General features: G+C 51.1%; 2 protein-coding genes across 2 annotated transcripts; both read right to left on the bottom strand.

Annotated features, from left to right (window-relative positions):
* Positions 1 to 499: 499 nt before the first annotated feature.
* LOC133552435 (putative per-hexamer repeat protein 5) lies at positions 500 to 4324 on the bottom strand. Its single transcript, XM_061899627.1, has 3 exons — positions 1814 to 4324; positions 1219 to 1724; positions 500 to 1131 (listed from the first exon to the last, which is right to left on the bottom strand). Exon 3 carries the CDS (start codon positions 1034 to 1036, stop codon positions 500 to 502), a length of 537 nt encoding a protein of 178 aa, XP_061755611.1. The 5' UTR covers positions 1037 to 1131; positions 1219 to 1724; positions 1814 to 4324.
* A 2616-nt stretch (positions 4325 to 6940) lies between these two features.
* On the bottom strand, positions 6941 to 10764 carry LOC133552434 (putative per-hexamer repeat protein 5). The gene is made up of 3 exons (XM_061899625.1): positions 8255 to 10764; positions 7660 to 8165; positions 6941 to 7572 (listed from the first exon to the last, which is right to left on the bottom strand). The coding sequence occupies exon 3, from the start codon at positions 7475 to 7477 to the stop codon at positions 6941 to 6943; it is 537 nt and encodes a 178-aa protein (XP_061755609.1). The 5' UTR covers positions 7478 to 7572; positions 7660 to 8165; positions 8255 to 10764.
* Positions 10765 to 11000: the final 236 nt, after the last annotated feature.

Genomic DNA, 11000 nt, shown 5'->3' with positions numbered 1-11000 from the left:
GTTATGGTGCCCCACGGTGGGAAAATCAACACAACACATTCCAAAAAAATAAAAACAATTTTGTCAGAGGATACAAACCTCAATATTTCCAACATCCTGCACATAATAGACCCCAAAAAAACAGGGTTAATTTCCGACCTGCACACTATGAGCCTCCCAATCCCAGGAGGACTTTTAGAGCAGACAAACCTGGATTTGGACGGGGTCAACGCCCGAATATAAACAGGAATGTAAACACAACACGTCCCACCAGGGAAATTCATCCTGACAATCAGGATAGTGATTTTAGCATCAAAGCTAAAATCATCTATAACATCATTAAAATAATACACCACCAAAATAATGTGGATAGAGATATCCAACCAAAAACTATTACTAATATGGAACTCACCTTGACGACCGGAATCAGGCCAGCGGTCACCAACCCTGATACAGAAGCCCTAATAAAAGACAATGCACACAATTGGGCACAAAAAACTGTACAAATACTAAGAGAACATTATAAAAAAGCGCTGCAGACGGAAATCAACAAATTGGGTACTTTTATTGGGCAAAATTGGAAGGAACCATTCCAGGTGGCCTCAGCTTGGACCAGGACACACCTGGGACGCAGGTTGACCACCGAGACACTGCGGCTGGCTGAGGGTCTGGTGATCTCCATCTGTGTGGACGTTCGTGGCGTGGACGAGGGGGGTAGTCCGTCACGATCCCAGCAGACGGGGTCACCAGTCCGCTTGGATCCTTCCAGCACCCGAGTGGTGATGGAGGTAGTGCAGCCGCCGCTGCCGCTGCCGCTGCCGCTGCCCCTGCCGGTTCCAACCCTGCACGCTCCTGTGCGAGCCACGGCGTCCACCATGACCGACCCTGTGGTCGGGGACTGGTCCCCTGTGGTGGAGCCGGTTCCGGGTCCTAGGGGACCGGTCACCCCGGTCCCCTTCCCGGTTTTGTCGCCTTCTTCTCTGGCTGCGGCACCATCCAGGCCCCAGAGAATGACACGACCCCAGGAGCCATGCAGCAGTCCTCCCGACAACTCCATTGTCGAGGCTCCCCTGGTCCCGCCACCCAGGCCGCATCCGCAGGTCGAGACCGAAGTCAGGGTCCCTCCTGCGGTCTCGGACGCGCCACCGCCACCTGGGGAACAAAATACATCAGTTGTAGTCCATGTGGCGGACAATGCACAGGGGACGTCTGGCCAACCAGACACTTCCAACTACTTACCTGAGCAGCCGGCGTCATCCCCTGAGGGGCCTCCAGGGTGGTCCCAGCTGCCCCCTGACACGCCCCCCAGTTGGTCTCAACTAGGTTCTGGCCTACCGGGACCATCCTCGCCGACTTCCTCCCTCCTGGACGCGCCCCTCCCGGACGCGCCTCTTCCGGACGTGCCCCTCGTGGACACTCCTCCTCCACGCACGCCGGTTCCCGAAGCGGGTCCAAGCTGGTCCCAATTTTTTTCGGGAATCCGGAAGGGGCCTAGAGCGGTCGCTTCGGCCTCTCAGCCGACAGAGGATACAGACACGACACAATTAGCCACACCTATCAGTCCGCGCAGGGGCCCCACTAGACACATCAGTACCACGCGCAAGTTGGTTGATTGGCACCTGTCTGTGGATAAGAAGGTCCTGGTGATTGGTGACTCCAATATTAGTCGTCTTCCACCTGTCCGTCTCCAGGACCTTCAGATGGACAGCTATCCAGGTGCCAACTTCCGCCACGCAGAGGCCATCCTAGAAAAAACAAAGATTAGTGTCGAAGTGGAAATGGTGGTGTTATCGTTCGGCCTCAATAACAAGGAACAAAACCCGAAGGCCACCACCTTTAAACAAATCCAAAGGGCCCTAAAGGTGGCCAAAACGGTGTTCCCGAACGCCGACATTTCCATCCCCATCATTAACTTCTCAGAAGCCCTGCCCCAGGAACATAAAGATAACCTCCACAAAATTAATACTTATATTCAAAAAAACTATAATTTCATTCCGGCACTCACCAGTGAGAAGTTTGCTACGGGGAGGGACAACCTTCACTGGACCGAGGAAACGGCCAAAAACATGCTGAAGCACTGGCTTCACCATTTAAACATGGCATCCCCAAAAACCCGACCTGTCGGGGGGGTGACACAAGCACAAACAACACCACCACAAACACAAACAAAAACATTGTAAATTTGGCAAAACATTTCACACTTACCTCCTCACAGCGCTCCCTCCTCAATAAAGGCCTCACGTTCGTCCCATCCACCAACCTTAGTCCTGAGTGGCACCACCAAATGAAGTTTGACTTACAAGAATACCACAGGGGTGTCAAACTCGCGGTGTTCTATGAAAAGCAAGGGTCCCTCGGTCCGCGACCTTTCACCGCCCGGTCCGAGTGGGAGCCCTCACCCGGTCTGCTACCTCCAGAGGTCCACACACTGGTCCTAGCGGACGAGCATCCATCGCTCCTATCGGGTTGCGCCCTCGCCATTACGCCCAACCTCACGCGTGACGAAACTGAGGCCCTTCAGAGTCTGAAAAATAACAATAACATTGTTATCAAACCGGCAGACAAAGGAAGCGCTGTGGTCATCTTTGACAGGTCTCAGTATGTCTGGGAGGGCACCAGACAACTGAACGACACCACCTACTACTCCCCGTTGGCCGCACCCATTTATCTTGACACAATCCCTATGGTGGAAAAAATCATTAAAAATTTATTAAATAAAAGATTCATCAATCATAAACAGTTTACTTACCTCCTGGGCGAATCGGATCCCCGTCCTCGTAGGTTTTATTTACTCCCCAAAATCCACAAGGAACCCCACAAATGGAGCCAGCCCCATGTCATACCCCCGGGCAGGCCCATAGTTTCCGACTGTGGGAGCGAAACCTACAGGACGGCAGAATTTATTGATTTTTATTTAACGCCACTTTCCATCAAACACAATAGTTATTTGAAAGACACATATGATTTTATAGAAAAAATTAAAAATCTGATCATTCCCCAAGAGGCCATTCTGTTCACAATTGATATAGACAGTTTATACACAAACATAGACATTGAACAGGGCATCCAAGCCGTAAAAAATATATTTGGCAAATATCGAGACATTAGCAGGCCGGACAAAGAACTCCTGCAGCTGCTCGACATAAATTTAAGGAGGAACGACTTCGAATTTAATGGGAAGTTCTTCCTCCAGATTAAAGGGACAGCCATGGGGAAGAAATTTGCCCCGGCATACGCCAATATTTTTATGGCGGAATGGGAGACCTCCGCCCTCGCAGCGTGCCCGATCAAGCCCCTGCATTACTTACGGTACCTCGATGATATCTGGGGGGTATGGGCCCACTCCGTAGAGGAGTTTGAGGTGTTCCGCCACACCCTCAATACTCACAACCCCAGTATCACTATCAAGTCCACCACCAGCCCCATGTCGGTGGATTTCTTGGACACCACCACATACAAAGGTCCAGACTTCCCCTCCACTCACAATCTGGACATAAAGGTTTATTTCAAACAGACTGACACCCACGCCCTCCTCCACAAGACCAGTTTCCACCCCCGACATACCTACGCGGGACTGGTCAAGTCCCAGCTGCTAAGATTCCACCGGATCTGCACCAGGCGGGAGGACTTCGTCACGGCCACGGGAGCCCTGTTCACGGCCCTGAGGAAGAGGGGATATTCGAGATCCTTCCTCAGGAGACAGTTCAGGTGCTTCTTGGACCCCAAGAAGCCTCCCCCTGGTGAGTCCATGATCCCCCTGATCACGACCTTCTCACCTGCGGCGGTACAGGTAGCTAGAAGAGTCAAACAAAACTTTAAAGACTTTGTGGATAATAGTGGCAGGCTCCAAAAACATTATTTGGTGTCAGCATACCGTAAGAATCCCAACCTGTGCGATCTGCTGGTCAGGGCTCGGGTCCCCTCCACGAGAGATCCTCCCCCGACTCGGAGCAGCGTCCCCTTCAGACACATCCCGTGGCTACTTAACCGCCACAACGGGAGGGTCTTCCGGCCCCTATGCAGGGGGGACGCACGCACAAAAAACTGCGTTTACGTCATCCGATGCCAGCGTTGCCACGCCCTGTATGTTGGGGAGACGGGAAACACCATCGCCACCCGTTTCCACCAACATAGACACAACATTACTCGACAGAAGAACACCACCACCCACCTGGTGCAACACTTCCTCCGGCACGGGTGGGCTTCTGTCCGGGTTTGTGTCATCCAGCACGACTCCAAATGGAGTGCAGGCCAACGGCGACACGCCGAACGCCTGTGGATGACCAAATTGGGCACTAGACATCCGGGGGGCCTCAATGAGGCGTGAGTGCGAGCCCGTTGGGCCATAGACGGACCGTGCACACCCCTCTTATATTCTTTTTTACACTCTTTTATCGCCCTTCCCCCACCCCTTACCCTAACCCTAACCACTCTCCTTTTTCACTCCTAAAACCTACCCATCTCTCTTTTCTTTACACCTAACACCTACCCATCTCTCCTTCTCTTTATACCTAACCCTAACTCCTAACTCTAACCCTAACCCCAACCCCAACCCCAACCCTAACCCGCCTGTGCCTCTGGTCCACACACGGCTCGCGCTCCGCCCATTGGGGACCCTCCTGGTTCCACCTCTCATCCGTACCAAAATATACACATCATTTCTGGTAATAATACTTACCTTACTACTTACCTGGGAATCCGGACGTCTCTGGCGTAGGGGATGCCCCGGAGGTCCTGGTCTTCCCACGAGTACCTGTAAAAAAACAACAACAAAATCAAAGAAAGAACATATGATAACAACATCAAAAATACTTACCTTTATTGTCATGTCTCTCACCTGGGGTAAACGGACGTTGTCCTTTACTCCAACGACTGCAAAAAGACACAGAAACAATACTAAAATACTTACCTTGGTTACAGGGTCATGGACCTAGCTACACGGACGTACCCGGCGCAGGGAGTGCTCCGGATGTCCGTGTACTCCAACGACCTGAAAAAATACCAAAAAAATACAAAAATACTTAAAATCTCCCAAAAAAATCAAAAAACCTAACAAAAACACAAAAAAATACTAAAAAACCTTTAAAAATTTCTCCAAAAAAATACTTTGGACTTGTTTGAACTCCGTTTGGAGTCACAATTACCGTTTTCCTCGGCTCAGTTTTATTGTGCTATTAATAGTGAATTTTCCTTATTTTTATCTTATTATTTCCTATTTTTGCCTATTTAATTTTATTTTATTTTATTTTATTTATTTATTCACTATTAATAATAATATAAAATACCATTCACATGGTCAATGCTGTCACTGGGTGCCAATTATTGCTGCATGGATGATTTTAGCTGAGCAGTTTGCATCGCTTAAAACTTTTCTGTTTATTTTTCGCCAGCTACGACTCCACCTCACTCTCAGCAGCCAATCAGCCTCAGTCTACAGCCAACCACCGAACGAGCAACATCGCTCTCATTGCACACTAGCCGACTTTTTCATTTCATATTCCATTTAGCAAGTCTCAGCCTGAAGAAGGCACATTCGTGCCGAAACGTTGCATTTATAAGACTTGCCATACATTATTTTTCACCTTTTTACTATCTTTCCTCTACCCTCCCTCTCTCTTTTTGTTTGTGGCCGTGCGGAACTTTTCCCACGAGGCGAAAAGTCCGCCGACAATTCGCTCTTTTACGTTCAGTTTTTACACCTTAATTATTTAATTTAATTTATTCCACTCCTTACCTTGGAGTCTTTTATCGTGCTGCATAGCACCGCCCTTAGTTGTTTATTTTCTTTATATTCTTTTTTCTTCGAAGAAGCTGGTCTTCTTCTTCTGTGGTTTTTTTCGAAAGACATCCGGTTTGCGCTGACGTGACGTCACTGACACGCGCCGGAGTCTTTCTATTTTATTTCTTTTCTATCAATTTATTTTTTCTTTCTACCTACCTACCTTCATTCCTATTATATTTTTATACACAAAATCCATTTTACATTAAATATCACTTTCGGTTGTCGTAAAATGGCGGCGTGGAACGACGAGGAATGGGTCCTCGTCCGTCCTCGCGGACGCAAACAGCGATCGCGGCGCGAGATCACCCCGCCCCCTCGTCCTCAACCTCAATACGGCCGCTATGATGACGAAGATTATCATTTTGCGGACCGTCGTCAACAACCGCCTCGCAGGAGCTACGCGGAGGTGCTGCGTGGCTATCCTGCAGAGGAGGAGGACGAGCGGACGCGCCTCCGCAGCGACACGCGTCGCTACGACAACCGATCGCGTGAGAGACGTGACGTACGTGGTCGGGACTACCCCACACGCGACGCACGTCGCCGGGACTACCCTACACGCGACGCACGTCGCCGCGATTACCCCACACGCAACACACGCCGCCATGTTTACTCCACAAACAACACACGTCGCCAGGGCAACGCCTCTCGCGACAGGAGTAACAGCGGCCGGCGTGGCAAGCGTTATGGTGCCCCACGGTGGGAAAATCAACACAACACATTCCAAAAAAATAAAAACAATTTTGTCAGAGGATACAAACCTCAATATTTCCAACATCCTGCACATAATAGACCCCAAAAAAACAGGGTTAATTTCCGACCTGCACACTATGAGCCTCCCAATCCCAGGAGGACTTTTAGAGCAGACAAACCTGGATTTGGACGGGGTCAACGCCCGAATATAAACAGGAATGTAAACACAACACGTCCCACCAGGGAAATTCATCCTGACAATCAGGATAGTGATTTTAGCATCAAAGCTAAAATCATCTATAACATCATTAAAATAATACACCACCAAAATAATGTGGATAGAGATATCCAACCAAAAACTATTACTAATATGGAACTCACCTTGACGACCGGAATCAGGCCAGCGGTCACCAACCCTGATACAGAAGCCCTAATAAAAGACAATGCACACAATTGGGCACAAAAAACTGTACAAATACTAAGAGAACATTATAAAAAAGCGCTGCAGACGGAAATCAACAAATTGGGTACTTTTATTGGGCAAAATTGGAAGGAACCATTCCAGGTGGCCTCAGCTTGGACCAGGACACACCTGGGACGCAGGTTGACCACCGAGACACTGCGGCTGGCTGAGGGTCTGGTGATCTCCATCTGTGTGGACGTTCGTGGCGTGGACGAGGGGGGTAGTCCGTCACGATCCCAGCAGACGGGGTCACCAGTCCGCTTGGATCCTTCCAGCACCCGAGTGGTGATGGAGGTAGTGCAGCCGCCGCTGCCGCTGCCGCTGCCGCTGCCCCTGCCGGTTCCAACCCTGCACGCTCCTGTGCGAGCCACGGCGTCCACCATGACCGACCCTGTGGTCGGGGACTGGTCCCCTGTGGTGGAGCCGGTTCCGGGTCCTAGGGGACCGGTCACCCCGGTCCCCTTCCCGGTTTTGTCGCCTTCTTCTCTGGCTGCGGCACCATCCAGGCCCCAGAGAATGACACGACCCCAGGAGCCATGCAGCAGTCCTCCCGACAACTCCATTGTCGAGGCTCCCCTGGTCCCGCCACCCAGGCCGCATCCGCAGGTCGAGACCGAAGTCAGGGTCCCTCCTGCGGTCTCGGACGCGCCACCGCCACCTGGGGAACAAAATACATCAGTTGTAGTCCATGTGGCGGACAATGCACAGGGGACGTCTGGCCAACCAGACACTTCCAACTACTTACCTGAGCAGCCGGCGTCATCCCCTGAGGGGCCTCCAGGGTGGTCCCAGCTGCCCCCTGACACGCCCCCCAGTTGGTCTCAACTAGGTTCTGGCCTACCGGGACCATCCTCGCCGACTTCCTCCCTCCTGGACGCGCCCCTCCCGGACGCGCCTCTTCCGGACGTGCCCCTCGTGGACACTCCTCCTCCACGCACGCCGGTTCCCGAAGCGGGTCCAAGCTGGTCCCAATTTTTTTCGGGAATCCGGAAGGGGCCTAGAGCGGTCGCTTCGGCCTCTCAGCCGACAGAGGATACAGACACGACACAATTAGCCACACCTATCAGTCCGCGCAGGGGCCCCACTAGACACATCAGTACCACGCGCAAGTTGGTTGATTGGCACCTGTCTGTGGATAAGAAGGTCCTGGTGATTGGTGACTCCAATATTAGTCGTCTTCCACCTGTCCGTCTCCAGGACCTTCAGATGGACAGCTATCCAGGTGCCAACTTCCGCCACGCAGAGGCCATCCTAGAAAAAACAAAGATTAGTGTCGAAGTGGAAATGGTGGTGTTATCGTTCGGCCTCAATAACAAGGAACAAAACCCGAAGGCCACCACCTTTAAACAAATCCAAAGGGCCCTAAAGGTGGCCAAAACGGTGTTCCCGAACGCCGACATTTCCATCCCCATCATTAACTTCTCAGAAGCCCTGCCCCAGGAACATAAAGATAACCTCCACAAAATTAATACTTATATTCAAAAAAACTATAATTTCATTCCGGCACTCACCAGTGAGAAGTTTGCTACGGGGAGGGACAACCTTCACTGGACCGAGGAAACGGCCAAAAACATGCTGAAGCACTGGCTTCACCATTTAAACATGGCATCCCCAAAAACCCGACCTGTCGGGGGGGTGACACAAGCACAAACAACACCACCACAAACACAAACAAAAACATTGTAAATTTGGCAAAACATTTCACACTTACCTCCTCACAGCGCTCCCTCCTCAATAAAGGCCTCACGTTCGTCCCATCCACCAACCTTAGTCCTGAGTGGCACCACCAAATGAAGTTTGACTTACAAGAATACCACAGGGGTGTCAAACTCGCGGTGTTCTATGAAAAGCAAGGGTCCCTCGGTCCGCGACCTTTCACCGCCCGGTCCGAGTGGGAGCCCTCACCCGGTCTGCTACCTCCAGAGGTCCACACACTGGTCCTAGCGGACGAGCATCCATCGCTCCTATCGGGTTGCGCCCTCGCCATTACGCCCAACCTCACGCGTGACGAAACTGAGGCCCTTCAGAGTCTGAAAAATAACAATAACATTGTTATCAAACCGGCAGACAAAGGAAGCGCTGTGGTCATCTTTGACAGGTCTCAGTATGTCTGGGAGGGCACCAGACAACTGAACGACACCACCTACTACTCCCCGTTGGCCGCACCCATTTATCTTGACACAATCCCTATGGTGGAAAAAATCATTAAAAATTTATTAAATAAAAGATTCATCAATCATAAACAGTTTACTTACCTCCTGGGCGAATCGGATCCCCGTCCTCGTAGGTTTTATTTACTCCCCAAAATCCACAAGGAACCCCACAAATGGAGCCAGCCCCATGTCATACCCCCGGGCAGGCCCATAGTTTCCGACTGTGGGAGCGAAACCTACAGGACGGCAGAATTTATTGATTTTTATTTAACGCCACTTTCCATCAAACACAATAGTTATTTGAAAGACACATATGATTTTATAGAAAAAATTAAAAATCTGATCATTCCCCAAGAGGCCATTCTGTTCACAATTGATATAGACAGTTTATACACAAACATAGACATTGAACAGGGCATCCAAGCCGTAAAAAATATATTTGGCAAATATCGAGACATTAGCAGGCCGGACAAAGAACTCCTGCAGCTGCTCGACATAAATTTAAGGAGGAACGACTTCGAATTTAATGGGAAGTTCTTCCTCCAGATTAAAGGGACAGCCATGGGGAAGAAATTTGCCCCGGCATACGCCAATATTTTTATGGCGGAATGGGAGACCTCCGCCCTCGCAGCGTGCCCGATCAAGCCCCTGCATTACTTACGGTACCTCGATGATATCTGGGGGGTATGGGCCCACTCCGTAGAGGAGTTTGAGGTGTTCCGCCACACCCTCAATACTCACAACCCCAGTATCACTATCAAGTCCACCACCAGCCCCATGTCGGTGGATTTCTTGGACACCACCACATACAAAGGTCCAGACTTCCCCTCCACTCACAATCTGGACATAAAGGTTTATTTCAAACAGACTGACACCCACGCCCTCCTCCACAAGACCAGTTTCCACCCCCGACATACCTACGCGGGACTGGTCAAGTCCCAGCTGCTAAGATTCCACCGGATCTGCACCAGGCGGGAGGACTTCGTCACGGCCACGGGAGCCCTGTTCACGGCCCTGAGGAAGAGGGGATATTCGAGATCCTTCCTCAGGAGACAGTTCAGGTGCTTCTTGGACCCCAAGAAGCCTCCCCCTGGTGAGTCCATGATCCCCCTGATCACGACCTTCTCACCTGCGGCGGTACAGGTAGCTAGAAGAGTCAAACAAAACTTTAAAGACTTTGTGGATAATAGTGGCAGGCTCCAAAAACATTATTTGGTGTCAGCATACCGTAAGAATCCCAACCTGTGCGATCTGCTGGTCAGGGCTCGGGTCCCCTCCACGAGAGATCCTCCCCCGACTCGGAGCAGCGTCCCCTTCAGACACATCCCGTGGCTACTTAACCGCCACAACGGGAGGGTCTTCCGGCCCCTATGCAGGGGGGACGCACGCACAAAAAACTGCGTTTACGTCATCCGATGCCAGCGTTGCCACGCCCTGTATGTTGGGGAGACGGGAAACACCATCGCCACCCGTTTCCACCAACATAGACACAACATTACTCGACAGAAGAACACCACCACCCACCTGGTGCAACACTTCCTCCGGCACGGGTGGGCTTCTGTCCGGGTTTGTGTCATCCAGCACGACTCCAAATGGAGTGCAGGCCAACGGCGACACGCCGAACGCCTGTGGATGACCAAATTGGGCACTAGACATCCGGGGGGCCTCAATGAGGCGTGAGTGCGAGCCCGTTGGGCCATAGACGGACCGTGCACACCCCTCTTATATTCTTTTTTACACTCTTTTATCGCCCTTCCCCCACCCCTTACCCTAACCCTAACCACTCTCCTTTTTCACTCCTAAAACCTACCCATCTCTCTTTTCTTTACACCTAACACCTACCCATCTCTCCTTCTCTTTATACCTAACCCTAACTCCTAACTCTAACCCTAACCCCAACCCCAACCCCAACCCTAACCCGCCTGTGCCTCTG

Source organism: Nerophis ophidion, linkage group LG05 (genome assembly GCF_033978795.1).
Source record: "Nerophis ophidion isolate RoL-2023_Sa linkage group LG05, RoL_Noph_v1.0, whole genome shotgun sequence".
Taxonomy (NCBI): Eukaryota; Metazoa; Chordata; class Actinopteri; order Syngnathiformes; family Syngnathidae; genus Nerophis; species Nerophis ophidion.
This window is presented reverse-complemented; position numbering and strand designations above follow the sequence as displayed.